The sequence below is a fragment of the Chiloscyllium plagiosum genome, unplaced genomic scaffold (genome assembly GCF_037043375.1).
Source record: "Chiloscyllium plagiosum isolate Xiang-an unplaced genomic scaffold, Cpla_swu_hap1 HiC_scaffold_1, whole genome shotgun sequence".
NCBI classification, from domain to species: Eukaryota; Metazoa; Chordata; class Chondrichthyes; order Orectolobiformes; family Hemiscylliidae; genus Chiloscyllium; species Chiloscyllium plagiosum.
The window spans coordinates 83,087,980-83,105,342 of record NW_028270139.1 but is presented as its reverse complement, the minus strand read 5'-3'; the positions used below and the strand labels follow the sequence as shown (position 1 = coordinate 83,105,342).

Below are 17,363 nucleotides of genomic sequence, written 5' to 3'. Positions count from 1 at the left end.
CTTTATTGGGAATGTAGGAGCTTCTGTTGCATCGGAAGATTGGCTAAGTTTTGACTGTCCATAGAAAGCCAAGGTTACAGATTTATTAGGCATATTCAAAATCGCGGGAGTCTGGACAGTGGACAAGAAACAAATTTGCTGCTCATCAAAGGTTTGAGAATTAGAAGGTGCAGATTTCGGGTAATTGGTAAAAAGCAGCAATGGTGACAGGGAGGGATTTCATTTAATCAAAGTTTAGAGGATCCGGGACGTATTGCTTGAGATTGTTGTAGATGTGGGATCAATAGAGGCTCTTGAAAAAGAATTGCACCCTTAGACTTGTATAGCATAGGTTTTTTTGACCTACTGTCTGTGATCAGCAAAGATCTTGACTGTATTAAATAATGTCCTTGGCCCATAATACTGGAGTGTATGTTAATGCAATTGAATATCTAAATGCTGTTTAAATGTTAAAAACATTTCTAACTCCACCACCTCCTGGATGAAATAATTTCTCATCAATTCCTGTCTTCACCCTTTACCTCTACCTTAAATCTGTGCTACCAGTTATGGACCCTTCTACTGGAAAGTATCTTCCAATCTATGCCCCTAAAACTTGCAAGGACATCTGAGAGGTATGCAACTTGTATAGCTGCTGGAAATGGCCCCAGCTTATTCAGCTGTTGCTCATAGCTCACCACCTCGAGCACAGGTCGCTGTCCTCTGCACCCTTTCTAGTACAGTCATGTGACCAGAATTACGCACACTGCTCTAATTGTTCCACCATAATTTGTCCATTCTGCAACTAAAAGGTAAATTTCCTGTATGCTACTTTAATCCACTTTCCCATACTGCCCTGGTACTTTTGAAGTATCTTTGCATGTAGGCATGGAGCTCCCTCTAATCTTTTTGGTTCTTTTCAAGATTCTACCTTTAGTGGTGTCAGCCAGGTGGACCTCACAGTGAAATGCCTGATTGGGGCTGTTTACCTGGTCCAATTATCAAGCTCTGGCTGACCGATCTAAACAGACAAGCAGGAGACTGGAAGAACACAGCAACCCTGGCACCATTAGGGGCTGGAGAAGTCGAAGTTTCAGGTGTAACCCTTCAGGACAGGCATTCACTGATCAGTGGATCAGTGTCAAGGACTCCACAAGTAAATAAAGGATGATCTGATATCAGGATACCTTCCTCTGGAGTTACTTTACTACCATCCTGTGTATTTTCTCATTTTGTCAGCTGGAGGTTCATTTCCTCAATTTTTTTTTCAGGTTGAATTGTTTGCTGCTGAACTGCTCACCTGACTAGTCCATTGATATTCTTCTGTTTGCTATCTATTCACTACCCTGCCAATTTTCATGTCATCTATGAACTACTCCATCATGGCCCCTACAGTTTTTAAATTCAGATTATTCACGTTCACCACAAGCCAAGGTCCTAGCATGTAACCCTACAGAACCCCATTGAAAACACTTCCTGACACAGATGCATCCCTCTACCATCAATCTCTGCTTCCTCCCTGCCAATTTTGGATTCACCATGTCATTTTGTTTGTATCCTATGAGGTCCCACATTGTGAACCAATCTGCTTTGAGGGAGGTTAACACAGGCCTTGCTGGAGTCAAGATTGACCAAATCAAATTACATTACCTTTAATCAACATTCATGGTTCCTTACCCTCAAATTGGTCAAACATTGCCTTGAATCCATTATTATCCCTAACTAATGCCCCTCTCGCCAAATGCGGGTACATTCTTCTCCTCAATTGCTCTTGCTGGCAGGTCCAAAAATTCCTCGTCTATCCCTTTCTCCCTTGTTTTTAAATCCTGGGGCAATATTAAAATCCCTCCAGCACCTGTGGCCAGAAGAGATGTGAAAATTACTGCCAGGGCTCCTGATATCTCCTTTCCTGTCTCCCTGAACAGCTTAGGATACATTGCATAAGAGTCTGGGCACTTATGTACTTCACAACCCTGCTAAACTTGCTGGTACGTCCTTTCTCTTCACTTGTAAGAAATTAACTCATTCCTCTTTCCTAATAAGCTATATTGTCCTTTTTTGTAGTTATGAAAACTAATGCAAAGTATTCATTGAGGACACTGTCCAGGTCTTCCAGGTCTCTTCTCTCTACCTTGTTCGCTAATAGGTTCCACTCTTGGTCTAGCTATTTTAAAATTATCTTGTTTTCCTTCTATTCTGCTCACTGATTTCTTGTGCCCTACACTTAGTTTTCCTAATTTCAGTTTTTGTTTCTTTTTTGTTTACAATGCCTCTAGGAATTCTGTCCTGTCTGCTGTAATCCCAACCTTTTCATTCCTATTGATAACCAGAGTTCTCCAGTCTTGGCCCCACAGGAAGCATGTCTAAAGTATAGACAGGATAGGTAGTGAATCCTTAGAGTATAAAGGCAGTAGGAGGATACTTAAGAGGGAAATCAGGAGGGCAAAAAGAAGACATGAGATAGCTTTGGCAAATAGAATTAAGGAGAATCCAAAGAGTTTTTACAAATACATTAAGGACAAAAGGATAACTAGGGAGAGAATAGGGCCCCTCAAAGATCAGCAAGACGGCCTTTGTGCAGAGCCACAGAAAATGGGGGAGATACTAAACGAGTATTTTGCATCAATATTTACCGTGGAAAAGGTTATGGAAGATATAGAATGTAGGGAAATAGATGGTGACACTTTGCAAAATGTCCAAATTACAAAGGAGGAAGTGCTGGATGTCTTGAAATCCCCAGGACCTGATCAGGTGTACCCTAGAACTCTGGGAAGCTAGGGAATTGATTGCTGGGCCTCTTGCTGAGATATTTGTATCACCGATAGTCACAGGTGAGGTGCTGGAAGACTGGAGGTCAGCTAACATGGAGCCACTGTTTAAGAAGAGTAGTAAGGACAAGTCGGGGAACTATAGACCAGTGAGTCTGATGTCTGTGGTGGGCAAGCGTTGGAGGGAATCCTGAGGGACAGGATGTTCATGTATTTGGAAAGGCAAGGACTGATTAGAAATAATCAACATGGCTTTGTGCGTGGTAAATCATATCTCACAAACTTGACTGAGTTTTTTGAAGTAGTAACAAAGAAGATTGAGGGCAGAGCAGTAGATGTGATCTATATGGACTTCAGTAAGGCATTCAACAAGGTTCCCCATGGGAGACTGAGTAGCAAGGTTAGATTTCGGAATACAGGGAGAACTAGACATTTGGATTCAGAACTGGCTCAAAGGTAAAAGACCTTTGGTGGGGGAGGGTTGTATTTCAGACTGGAGGCCTGTGACCAGTGGAGTGCCACAAGGATCGGTGCTGGGCCCTCTACTTTTTGTCATCTACATAAATGATTTGGATACGAGCATAAGAGGGTACAGTTAGTAAGTTTGCAGATGACACCAAAATTGGAGGTGTAGTGGACAGCGAAGAGGGTTACCTCAGATTACAACATGATCTGGACCAGATGGGCCAATGGGCTGAGAAGTGGCAGATGGAGTTTAATTCAGATAAATGTGAGGTGCTGCATTTTGGGAAAGTAAATCTTAGCAGGATGTATACACTTAATGGTAAGGTCCTAGGGAGTGTTGCTGAACAAAAAGACCTTGGAGTGGAGGTTCATAGCTCCTTGAAAGTGGAGTCGTAGGTAGATAGGATAGTGAAGGCGGTGTCTGGGATGCTTTCGTTTATTGGTCAGAGTATTGAGTACAGGAGTTGGGAGGTCATGTTGCGGCTGTACAGGACATTAGTTAGGCCACTGTTGGAATATTGCATGCAGTTCTGGTCTCCTTCCTATCGGAAAGGTGTTGTGAAACTTGAAAGGGTTTGGAAAAAATTTACAAGGACATTGCCAGGATTGGAGGATTTGAGCTATAGGGAAAGGCTGAACAGGCTGGGACAAGTTTCCCTGGAGCATCGGAGGCTGAGGGGTGACCTTATAGGGGTTTACAAAATTGAGGCGCATGGATAGGGTAAATAGGCAAAGTCTTTTCCCCGGGGTGGGGGAGTCCAGAACTAGAGGGCCCAGGTTTGGGGTGAGAGGGGAAAGACCTACGAGCAAGTTTTTCACACAAGGTGGTTTGTGTTTGGAATGAGCTGCCAGAGGATGTGGTGGAGGTACAATTGCAACATTGAAGAGGCATTTGGATGGGTATATGCATAGGAAGGATTTGGAGGAATATGGGCTGGGTGCTGGCAGCTGGGACTAGATTGGGTTGGGATATCAGGTTGGCATGGACAGGTTGGACCAAAGGGTCTATTTCCATGCTGTACATTTCTAAGACTCTATAACAGCTGTACTCTTGAGATTTTTCCTTCCTTGAATGCCTCCCATCATTCTGACCTATTTTATTCACAAGTGGCTGCTTCCAGTCAGTTTAAGCCATATTGTATCTTAGGGAGATATACCTTTCCTCAATTTAGAACATTTTAATTCCCAGCCCAACTTTAACCATCTCCATCATGATCCTAAACCTATTGAGTTATGCTCAATTTATCTCAAGCAGTCTATCTGATCTGCTTTTCAGCCATCCAAGCTTATTTGAGTATTATGCGCAGAAGTTCCCCTCTTGTTGAGCTTTCTATGGAAAGTCTGAAAAGCTTTTCCTAGATGCAGTTTAAAGAATTTTATTTACTCTCTTGATTGCATGCAAAAACTATCACAGTAAATATTGGAGTCATTAAAACCGCCTAGTATTACTGCCTGGTTATTCTTAAGACTTGTCTCAAATTTGATCCTGTATCTCTACCTGACTGGCCTATAGTACACCCAATACTGTTTTGTTATTTCTGCCATTTACAGTCTCACTTGATCGGTTAAATACATCACCCCTCACTAATATAATTGCACAATGAATATTGTGATATATCCCTCTATCGATTCACCCCTACCAATCTTTGTCTGAAGACTATCCAACCTAGTATATTGAGGTACCAATCCTGCCCAGTTTTTAGCCAAATTGGTAATCTTCATGTGGAGGTGTGCTATCATAGATCTGTCCTCATTTCATCTATATGTTCCTTGGGCTCCCTGCATTAAAACAGGTTTCATTTTAACCATGCTGAACTCCAAATATTTGTTATCCAGTCAATGTGCCCTCTACCTTCCAGACACATTCAATAGTGCTTTAACTTTTAACTCTATCTCTGCTTCTCTTCCCTCAAAATACTTGTCCTCTGTCAATCTGTTTTAAATCAATCCTAACAAAACCTCCCTGAGAGTTTATTGGTCCCATTTCTGTTAGAATGTAACCTGTCCAACTTGTACAAATTTTGCCCCAACCAGAAACTGTCCTAATACCTTGAATCTAAAGCCTGCCGTCACTCTTCCACCCTCCTCCAATCATGCATTCATCTGCTCTGTCTCACTATTCCCAAATATTGAAGATTCTTAAGGAACTTGACAGGCTAGATGCAGAAAGGTTCCCTTTTGTGGGAGATTCTAGGACCAGAAGTCACCAGGTGCAATTTAAGACCTAGATTAGGAATCTGTTGAGGATAGTGAGTCTATGGCATTCATTACCACAGAGTACTGTTGAGACTGAGTCATGATGTAGATTCTAGGCTGAGATGTAAATTTTTAGTCAGTAAGGGAAGTTAATTTTTTGGGACAGCTCAGTGGTTGGCACTGCTGCCTCACAGCACCAGGGATCCAATTCATTTCTAGCCTTGGGTGACACTGTCTGTGTGGAGTTTGAATGTTCTCCCTTTGTCTGTGTGGGTTCCACCCAGTGCTCCGGTTTCCTCCCACAGTGCAAGGATCTGCAGGCCAGATGGATTGGCCATGCTAGTTTGTCCTGTAATGTGGGTTAGCTATAGGAAATATGGGACTTGAAGATAGGGCAGGGGGAGGGGTTGGTCTGGGTGGTAGGTGTTTGAGTGTCCATGCAGACTTGATGGGCTCAATGAACTGTTGGGATTCTATGAAAACGCAAGGAAATAGAGTTGAGGATTTATAAGATCAGCCATGATCTCATTGGAGTTGACTCAATGGGTTGACTCATCACCATGTGCTCTTGTGTCCTATGATCTATACTTGCTACTGTGTGACACTGAATTACCTGAAGATTGCTACTCTGAAGTCATGCTCTTCACCTTCCTAGGTAACTCCCTGAAGTCTGCTTGCATAAAGTCAGTTTCCTTTTCTATCACTGATTCAAACTTCAGCCATGATCTCTGGATGTCTATGCAAATATTCCATGGCATACTTGACCCAGTATTCAAGACCTGCAACATTGAATCAGTCACATCTATAGCCATAGAGATGCCTGTCTACACCCCTTGCCATTACCCTTCCATGTTACTTTATCTCCCTTTTCTCTTCAGTTGCAGAATGAACACATCCTGAAACATGGTATTCATGAAACTTGCTGCCTTGTGAATGCATCACCATGCCCCAATTGTCACTTGAGCCACTTAAAATTGAGTTTGAGTTATTCCACTTGGAGGTATCTCTGCCCCAAGGTCAACAAGACCACCAGGCACATTTAGGATTGCCCATATATGGTAGGGCATATGAGTCACAGGCCTGAGCTCTGCAGCCATAACTAAATGGAATGTAGACACTATATTTATCGATACTGTTACTTAAGTATAGCCAATAAAATAAAACTCGAGCAATCCAAATCCGTAATTTTCTTAGTTTAAGTTTGTTGTGGTTCTGTTCACCGAGCTGGAAGTTTTTGTTGCAAACGTTTCGTCCCCTGGCTAGGCGACATCATCAGTGCTTGGGAGCCTCCTGCGAAGCGCTTCTTTGATGTTTCCTCCGGTGTTTATAGTGGTCTGTCTCTGCCGCTTCCGGTTGTCAGTTTCAGCTGTCCGCTGTAGTGGTTGGTATATTGGGTCCAGGTCGATGTGTTTGTTGATGGAGTTTGTGGATGAATGCCATGCCTCTACATACCATAGCATACATCAGGAGCATCTCAGAACTGACAGCCAGACTACAGCAACCCCTAGGACTCATAACGGCACACAAACCAACAGCCACGCTCAGACAACAACTCACCAGAACGAAGGACCCGATACCCAACATGAGCAAAACTAATGTAGTGTACAAAATACCATGCAAGGACTGCACAAAACACTATATAGGACAAACAGGAAGATAGCTAACAATCCGCATACATGAACATCAACTAGCCACGAAACGACACGACCAGCTATCCTTAGTAGCCACACACGCAGACAACAAGCAACATGAATTCGACTGGGACAACACTACTATCATAGGGCAAGCCAGACAGAGAACAGCCAGGGAATTCCTAGAGGCATGGCATTCATCCACAAACTCCATCAACAAACACATCGACCTGGACCCAATATACCAACCACTACAGCGGACAGCTGAAACTGACAACCGGAAGCGGCAGGGACAGACCACTATAAACACCGGAGGAAACATCAAAGAAGCGCTTCGCAGGAGGCTCCCAAGCACTGATGATGTCGCCTAGCCAGGGGACGAAACGTTTGCAACAAAAACTTCCAGCTCGGCAAACAGAACCACAACAATGAGCACCCGAGCTACAAATCTTCGCACAAACTTAGTTTAAGTTTGTTAGAGTTAAGAGATAGAGTAGACATTTTCAGGGCAGTGGGAATAAGTTGGTGGAATGGTAGTAGTAGGTTGAATTGGCTGTTCAGAGTGTGAAATAGCCTCCCAAACTCTAAACATTATTTGAATTAGTCACTGAGGGGCTGTTTCAACCAACAAACAGCAGATCCATCTATAGATGTTGCATTTTGACCTCATTGATTGTCATGGTCAGTGAAGTTCGGTTCAAGCTACTTGAATTGTTGTTTTTCAGGATAGACGTCATACATTTAGGAAGGTTAAAAGAGTAGTAAGTTCTGGAAGGGGAGCGCATAACAAGATCTCAGGAAATTGGCAAAATATGTGATGTAGCCAGGGGAAACTCTTTCAAGCAACTTGTGAAAAATGAGGGGAAAACAAGCACAAAGCCTTGAGGATAATTGTTTTTAGTGATCATTGCATTTGTAAAGAAAACAATGCAAGTTCATGTGCTGCAGTGCAGCATTGGAGGAAGCACTTTTAATCCATCTATAGTTGGCTTTGGTGGTTATCACCTTGAGCCACGAGTGTGTGCATAAATTATTTCCACAATGCTGTCAGAATATTGCCGGATTGTAGTTGTACATGAAGTTACATCTGCCTGAGTCAGGATGATATGGCTTGACTTGGAAGGAACTTAACATGGTGATTCTTTCCATGCAGTTGCTCCTCATGTCATAATAGGTGATGTTTACAAGTTTGAGATGTTGTTTGTCTTGTTTTATGTTTTAAAACTAGCACATTATGAAATTGTACAGCTAATGGATGAATTTTCATTGAAATTAATACATCTAGAATACATCAGGCATTGTGGGTGTTGGAACTGCACTTATCTAGACACATGAACAGTTCAAGACTTTGATCATCTATTTGCAAATAAATGCAAATTTTCCAAGATATGACAAGTCACAAACTAATGGACTAAATTCAGTGTGGTTCCAACGCATGATTTGAGATTCACGGGGGAAGGGTTATGAAGTGATATAGTGTCAGGATTTTTACCACTTTGCAAAAACCACCTTTTCTAATTTTACTTTGCTTAACATTATGCTGGTTAGAAATAGGGGAACATGAAATCTAGTCTTTGAAGTACTGAGCTGTAAAATTTGCTGGTGAAATTAATACAGCTTCCATGAAATCTGGTTTAATTGAATCAGCAAATACATAGTCATAACTGTTACTGTTTCCACAGCCTCTTTCTCCCCCCCGAATTATTACATGAAAACCTAATGATTCCAGTTGCGAATACTTTGAAATACAAGTTGAAGCATTAAGGGATGCAAACAATGTACTCCTGTACATTTGTGTAGGATGTAAATTCTTTCCTAAAGGTCTTAGATCTATGCATTGAACAATTGCTGCTTTGATAGAACAGTCAGGAGGAATACTGAAAATGCTGAATAACAGATCAGAGCAGAGTTTGGAAGAGAACATCTGGACTGTTAAATAATGCATTTGAAATGAGAATATACTTGTAATTGGCTTGAGTCTGGAATAAACAATTGCATGAATATCTACTATGGTATGTGAACAGTTAATGGAACATAGAACATTATAGTGCAGTACAGACCCTTTGGCCCTCTATGTTGAGCCGACCTGTGAAACCAATCTCGCCTACACTATTCCATTATCATCCACATATTTATCCAACGACCATTTAAATGCCCTTACAGTTGGCGAGTCTACTACTGTTGCAGGCAGGGCATTCCATGTCCCTATTACTGAGAAAAGAGCCGACCTCTGACATTTGTCCGAAATCTATCACCCCTGAATTTAAAACTATGTCCCCTTGTGCTATCCATCACCATCTGAGGAAAAAGGCTTGCACTGTCCACCCTATCTCATCCTCTGATCATCTTGTACGCCTCAATTAAGTCACCTCTTAACCACCACCTCACTAACAAAAACAGCCTCAGGTCCCTCAACCTTTCCTCCTAAGACCAGGCAACATCCTGGTAAATCTCCTCTGCACCATTTCCAATGCTTCCACATCCTTCCTATAATGTATCCAATACTCCCAAATATGGCTGCACCAGAGTTTCGTACAGTCGCAACATGTCCTCATGGCTCCAAAACACAGCACACTACCAATAAAAGCTAACACATCGTATGCTGCCTTAACAACCCTATCAACCTGGGTGGCAACTTTCAGGGGTCTGTGCACATGGACACCAAGATCTCTCTGCTCATCCACACTACCAAAAATCTTAACATTAGCCCATACTCTATATTTCTGTTAGGCCTTCCAAAGTTAGCAGTTGGAGGGGGTTAGTGATTGGTAGGGGTGAGGGAGGTGGAAGTTAGACATATGGGTCCCAAATTAACCTTGCCATTTTAGTATTGGCCATGTAATGGACATGCTGTTGATGTTCCCTTGTGTGCGCAAATCACCTTTTTCTGAAATGGATGCACTCCACTTGAGCTCTGCATTTCAATATGTTCCAAGTCGCAACACCTGTAAAGTGCAATTGTGATACTAAGGTTGTTAATTTCTAGTTACCAAGTCACTTATATTTCACACTACCTCTTTTTTTAAAAAAAAAACTTAATAAATTGCAGCTTGAGGAAAATTTCAACACTACTTCCTAATTCTACCAGCTTTGTTCCCTTTGACATTTCTCCATTGGACCCAGATTTCTTTGAAGTCCTGGCAAATGGTCATGGCTGGTTATATCAGCTGAACTTGCAGTATATCCTTGCTCACGATTAATATTTTAATTCCATTCTTGAGATATGGGTGTCAGTAGTGGTGTGCTGCTGGCTTCAACCAACTGGAGTTCATTTGCTGTCTGTAGATCCACAGTGCCATTAGGGAAGGAATTCTAGGATTTTGACCCAGTCACCATGGACAAACAACAATATATTTTTGTCAGGATAATGAGGAGCCTGGAGAGGAACTTGCAAGTGGTGGTGTTCCCAAATATCTGCTGCCTTGTTCTTCTCGATGGAAATGGCCATGGGTTTGGAAGGTGCTGTCTGAGTCTTTTTGGTGAATTTCTGCAGTGCATCACGTACATAGTACAGACTGCTGATGCTTAGTGTTAGTGACGAAGGGAGTGGATGTTTGTTGATATAGTGTCAATCAAGTGGGCTGCTTTGTTCTGGATAGTGTAAAGCTTCTTGTGGTATTGGGGTTGCACTGATCAAGGCAAGTGTGGAGTATTCTATCACATGCCTGACTTGTGCCTTGTCGTTGGTGGACAGGCTTTGGGAGTCAGGAGCTAAGTTACCCACGGTAGTATTTTTAACCTCCTGACCTGCTCTTGTAATTACTAATGTGGCAGTTCAGTACCTGATCAATGGTAAACACCAGGATGTTGATTGTGGGGGATTGTGATCATCATCCCATTAATTGTCGGGGGAAGTGGGGGGGGGGGGGGGTGGAGTGATTGTTATATTTTCTCTTGAAGGTGATCATTAAGTGGCATTTTTGTGTTTGGATTATTGCATAAGTCTGGATATTGTTTGCTGCTTCATTTTAGAGTTGTGGATGGTGTTTTGAACATTGTGCTATGGTAAATGAGCAATCCAAATTCTTGCCTTATGATTGAGGGAAAATCATTGAAGACTGCTTGGCTTACGGCACCAGTTTAAGCAAACCCTGCAATTGAGATTCCTGAAGGCCAACCTCCCATAGCCATTTGACTCTACCCAGTAGAGAATTTTCCTTCAGAGTCTCATTGACTCCGGTTTTGCTTTAGTTCCTTGATGTCAAGGATAAACTCTTTCACTTCCCCACACCTGAATTGTGCTGCTTTGTCTATGTTTGAACTAAGGCCATATTGTGGCCACGGTAGAATCCAAACTGATGATCAGGGAGCAGTCTGTTGCTAAGTAAGTTTGCCTCATAGCACTGTTCATACCTTCCATCTACTCAACCACTAAAGTGATAGGACAGTTATTGGCCGGTTTGGATTTGTTACTTTTGTATACAGGACATACTTAGTCAATTTTCTACATGGTAGAGTAGATGCGGTAAATGGGGTAGGTGGGCTTGGCTAGAGGGTCAGCAAGTTTTGAAGTCTGACTTCAGTATTATTGCCAGAATGTTGTAAGGACCCATTGCCTTTGTAGTGTCTAGTGCAACCAACTGTTTCCTAATTAGTGAATTGATTTCACTTTATATGGTTATGTGCATTGTCTTGCTAAACATACATATGAAAGATATGTCACTAATAGAAGGTAAAATGGGAATTTGTTGTCTGGATTCCTAATGATTTAATTTGTTGTGGGATATATCGGTCAGCAGCATGGCAGACCACAGTTTTCTGTCCCTACTTGACCTGGAGTGCTGGTGAGTTGCCTTGAACTGGTATATCCTGCAGGGTGATTATTCTTCAGGTATTTTTCTAATTGATTTGTACAGTGTTGTTATTGTATGCATACATTTCTCTGGAGCAGGTGGGGCTTGAACACTGGCATCCTGGCTCAAAAAGTGGGACACTACCACTAAAGCCTTATCTGACTCCAGATGATTATTGTTTCACTTCAAATAAGCGATGTGCCAAAGGTACGATTTTTGTAGTACAGTGGTAGTGTCCCTACTCCTGGAACACTAGACCTATGTTCAAGTTCCATCTGTTCTGTAATGGCATCTCTGAACAGGTTGACTACAAAAAGAAAAACTGGAAGAACTGTGGATGCTGTAAGTCGAACAAAAGTAGAAATTTTTGGAAAAGCAGAGCAGTTCTGGCATTTCTGTGGAGAGAAATCAGAGTGGAAGATTCAAGTCGAGTGACCCTTCCTCAAAACATTAACACACATTTCTCTTCACAGATGCTGCTCGACCTGCTGAGCTTTTACAGCAAATTATGCTTTGAGAAATAGATTAAATATAAGTGATATGCATAGCCACTTCAGAAGGTAATCATTGGGTTGGGTTCAATAGGCCGGACCAGTTACGGAGGCAAGTTTCTTCCATAATGGGTTGAATTCAACATTACCAATTACTCTGTTTGAAGTTCATAATCTATAGCCAAAAGTTTTCAGGCCTGTTAGTTTTTTTTTTAAAACATGTAACCTTTAGTAAACCTCTACTTCTGTGCAAAAAAGATGTACTATAATGCTCATTGTTTTTCCTTCCTAGCTGACACAACTTGGGTGAAATCAAACTCTTCCGCACAGAAGCCAAGTTCCCAAATGACTCGTGTGTCAACTCGGGCTTCACCAGAATCCCTTGGGTTACCTCACTACAAAGCTAAATGTGAGAAACAGGTTGCGTGGATTACATGGTTGAAAGAACTATTGAAAGCAAATAACCAAAGATTTGAAGCTGTTGCAGTAGTAGTTCAGTATCTTCAAACCCAGGTAAGGCGTGTTCCTTTGCTCCATTGTTCCATTTTGCCTTTTTCCAACAGTTACAATAAAATAGGACAACCTGATACATGTAAATTTGAATTACTTATGATGTGTTGTTGTTTTAATAATTCAGTGGAAGAGATGGGAATCTTATAGCTAATTTTAATTAAGCTTTCATAGAATTTTGAGAAGGTTCATGTGTGTGTTCAAGGTGTGGTATTCAATCTTGATTTACATGAATTACTTGTTTCTGGTACTTTACAGTTTTTGCAATGTTCAGGCCTTTTCCACTCCTAAGACTAAAAATTAAAGAGAATTTGTTTAACAAAATGAATATCCAAATTTGGCATTTGGATGGTCGTCTTGAATGTGAATTGAATCCCAAGCTGGCTGGGTATTTGAGTTTTTCTATTTCAGTGTAAACAGCTGACTTTTGAGTATCTTTGTAGGTTGAGGCCTATTGCAGTCTGTTGTGTACAGTTTTTGTTAAATGCGGGCTTGACTGTGGAGATTAGTCATTTTATTTAAATTGTAGAATCCTGTTTAAGAGAATGTAATTCTTGCATTGCTACACGGGATTTGAAGTTCTAGGAATCTAGGACCTCTATTTGAATAACTCAAATGGTTTGTTCTTGCTCATTTGAATAGAATTGGTCTAATCTTGTTTCTTTGTAAAACATTCAGCCCTTTGAGCCTGTTCTGCCATCCAGTGAAAACATGGCTAATCTGTGGCCTAATTCATTGTACCTGCCATAGGTTTTTAATTTGTGGGGAAACATAAATAACAAAAACCTTGATTCTCTTTTTACTGAACTCTAATTCAGTTTGGAATAAAATTTTGTGCATTTGCCTATAAGTGAACTTTTTGCTATTTTATAAATGTGTGCTATATAATGGGACACTCAATGCTACAAGAAGCTTAATCAAATTTGAGAGATACTTTTTTTTATCTCTCACAAGACGATACTGACCATCCCTAATAGTCCTTTTATCTCCAATTGCATATAAATTCCATATTTCAGAATCGCTTCCAACAACTTCACCATCAAAGTCAGTCTCTCAGGCTTGTAGTTTTCAGGCTTCTCCTCTGATCTGTTCCGAAAGGTTCAGCATTATCCACCCTCAAGTCATCTGGCACCTCATCTGTAGTTATAGATGATCCAAATATTTCTGCAAGAGGCTCCACAATTTCTTCTGTAACTTCCCACAAGATCCTGGGATCCACTTGATCAGTCTGAGATTTAGCTGCCTTTTGTTTTCTAAGATCTCCAACACTTCCTCATACGCAGTGTAAACCTTTTTGAAGGAGTGGAGTATAAATGCACTGATTGGTGTTTGGAAGAATGAGATCTTATTGGAACATGGGGTCTTGACGGAGTAGATATGGAGTGATTATTTTCCCCTTGTGGAAGTGTCTAGGACCAGAGGGCATTGTCTCAGTTTACACGTTCACAGATTTAAGATGGAAAGAGAAGAATTTCTTTTGAAGCTGAAGTGAAATTCTTTGCAGCAAAGGGCATTTGAGGCTGTCTTTGAATATATTCAAGGCTGAGATTTTTTTGTCTACAAGGGAATCTGTGTCATGGGGGAAAGACAGGTAAGTGGATTTGAGGATTATCAGATCAGCTATGATCCATGATAGAACAGATTTTGGGCTGAATAGCTTACTTCTGCTACTTGGTCTTTAATGCCTTGATGGATGCGTTTAATTTGTAAAAATTCTGAAGAGGTGGTTGTTTATTGTGGGGGCTTTGAGGAGGTAGTGATGAGAAAGTTGGGATGCCACTCAAATGGTGTGGAAGAGCTCTGTGATTTGGTAAATGCCTTAATGCTACTACAGTGGAGTGGAAAGGTATTGTCAGTAATTAACAAGGCTTAGATCAAAGTAATGTCAGTGTAATCATCTGTAATTTCATAAATGGCTGATGTGGATGGCAATACTGACTTGCTGCTAATTCAAGGGAGTAATATTGTACTCCGAACACATGATTTTCTTATTGAAAAGTTTAGGCCCTAGATGAGTGGACAAGTAAGGCACAGTTGGTGTTGCTGCTCACAAGGAGGAAATGAGGGGCTCCTTGAGCCTTCATGTCTTAAAATAGACACAAGATGTTTTGTTTTTCAAGGAGAATTTAAGCCTGACTTAGGAGCAAGATATGGTGGCAAATGAGGGTTGAGGCTAGGGATTAACCATGACAATTTTGGGTAGCTTTTCTATAATGTCCCAAGGCAATTCCAAATTATCAATTAAAATTTGAAATTAAAGGGTATGAAATATTGAGCTATAAATCAGATGCTTGGAAAGTGTCAAGCTTTGAATTTTGAAAGACAAGGAAGGTGGAGTGGTTTAGGAAAGGAATTCCACATCTTAAGGCCGTGGCAGTTGATGGTGGGGCAACTTTAAAATCGGGGAGCTGAGGAAATGTAGATATGATAGTTATGTGACTGGAGGATAGGTGGTGGTGATATGGAAAGATTTGAGAGCATAAAATGAGAATTTTAACATGGAAGCCATGCTGACCACCGAGTTCAAGGATGATGGATGATCGTGAGTTGCTGTAAGGTTTAAAGTCAAATGAGCGAGGATAGGCAGGTGTGAGCTAGAGGAGAGCCGAGAGATGAGGTTCAGTGCTGGATGAGCAGTTCAGTAGAAGCTCTGAAATGAGGCAAGGTGATTTTCCTGAAGCAGGACTAATGATATCATGTGATGTTTGCTTTGGAACCAAATATACCATCAAAGTTGCTGATGTCAGCATCTGGAGTTTGTCATCCAGACTGGAGACCGGTGTCTTTTGAAGTGTTTTTAATTGAAAATTTTTCATTCAGCCCATGTTGAATGAGCTACCTAATTTAGTAGAGCTTGAAGGCATCAGCATGTGTAAGGCAGTTTGTTTTGGAATGCTAAGCTGCTTTATTCTGCAGTTGGGTGGATGACTCGGAATTGACAGAACAACTTCTTAAAACAAGACTTCCTCAATCTGCATATTTTTGATTGGAAGGTGAGGTTTATTTTATTTCGTTTCAAGATTTGGAATTTGTGGCATATGGATTCTATGAAAGTGTTTAATTAACTTGTCAGGCTTTCTAGAACCTTTACAAGAAAGACGTGAGCCACTCTGGTCGTGGATATTTGTTTCCATGCATAGTTTACAAGCCTAGTCAGAAAATACTGAAGACTGTTAATCTGCTTCAAATTAGGATTTGTAACTAATTTTTGGTTGGGGGGCAATATTTGATTTCAATTTGCAGATGTACTGGTTGAATTTGAATATATGAAACTGTTCTCTTGGAGGAAGCGGTGAGTTCAGAAAAGTTAGAAATAGGTTACCTTAATTTTAGACCAAAAAATAATTATTATTATCATCATTGTTTAATGAGAAGTGCAATTTGAAGCTGAACAAATCTAATCAGTTATGTGAATACTTGAGGGAAAAATTATTAAATTCTCAATGCTGGAAATTGAATGAAACAGGTCAACCTAGATATGTGACTGACAATATCTCTGCTGATTGAGTGCTAAGAAGGTTTGCAGTCAGACGATGGAATAGATATTTTGAAATCACTCGTATGTAAATGTGTTTTGGTGTAATTGTAGTGCCCCTACTTCCTAGGCAAGAAGACCTTGGTTCAAGTCCCAATTGCCTTAGATATCATGGAAGGTTGGCTCTAAAATGCTATTTTACTCTTGATTGTAACTCACGTTTGACCCAAATCTTGCCAGCATTGCAGATGGCTAAGGAGGAAATGAATGGTTTTATGTGAAATATTTGTCCTTTTTAAAAGCTTATCTAGTCTGTTTTGTGTTCCTGCTGTCAAGGGTGATTTGCCCAAGTTAATCATGCAAGCTTACAATCTCAAAATTGCTAGTTTAGCTGCTGGATAGATCTTGTTCTTGAAAGTTGACCACTGACTTTTTGCAAAATTTGATTTGTTTAGGATAAAAGTTTTTTTCATTTTTTAAAATCTAGATGTTGAACCAGTGACTATAGCCAAGTCCTTAGCATTCCATCATGTAAAAAATGGCATGAGATAATGTAAAAACTAAGAAATGCAGGTGATGGAATTCTGAGTATGCTGAAGAATCATGACAGATCTGGCAGCATCTGTAGAGAGAAACGCAGAGACCGGAGGGTCAGAACTTAGCTGAGGAAGGATGCTGATGATGGGAAGACGGAAGTGGATAGAGTACATGGGGGTCAGTGCCCAGAGAGAGGGGAAAAGGAATGGGCAAACAAATAGCTGATTGGCTGAGAGCGAAGGATGCTGGGAAGGGTGCGAACAAGAAATGTACCTGGTTGAAAATGGCTTGGCTCTGTTGGGAGAAACGTGCAAAATAGGATCTAGGGGTATGGTGGGTGTTAGGTAACCAGTGTGGCTGTTCTGAAAGTGTTAAACAATGTTGAGTGCTGACGCCTGTTTAGAAACTTAGGTGGAAGGTGGTGTTTATCCTTGCAAGAGCTCTACATAGAACATTACAGCGCAGTACAGGCCCTTTGGCCCTCAATGTTACGCCGACCTGTCATACCAATCTGAAGC

General features: G+C 41.0%; 1 protein-coding gene across 2 annotated transcripts in view; it reads left to right on the top strand.

Moving 5' to 3' along the window:
* mtus1b (microtubule associated tumor suppressor 1b) overlaps positions 1-17,363 on the top strand; it is a 215,666-nt gene that overhangs the window by 150,812 nt on the left and 47,491 nt on the right. For both annotated transcript variants that reach the window (XM_087988505.1, XM_043689999.2), the window contains exon 7: positions 12,616-12,836. In XM_087988505.1, the coding sequence (XP_087844631.1) occupies positions 12,616-12,836 (221 nt within the window). The remainder of the gene's footprint in view (positions 1-12,615; positions 12,837-17,363) is intronic.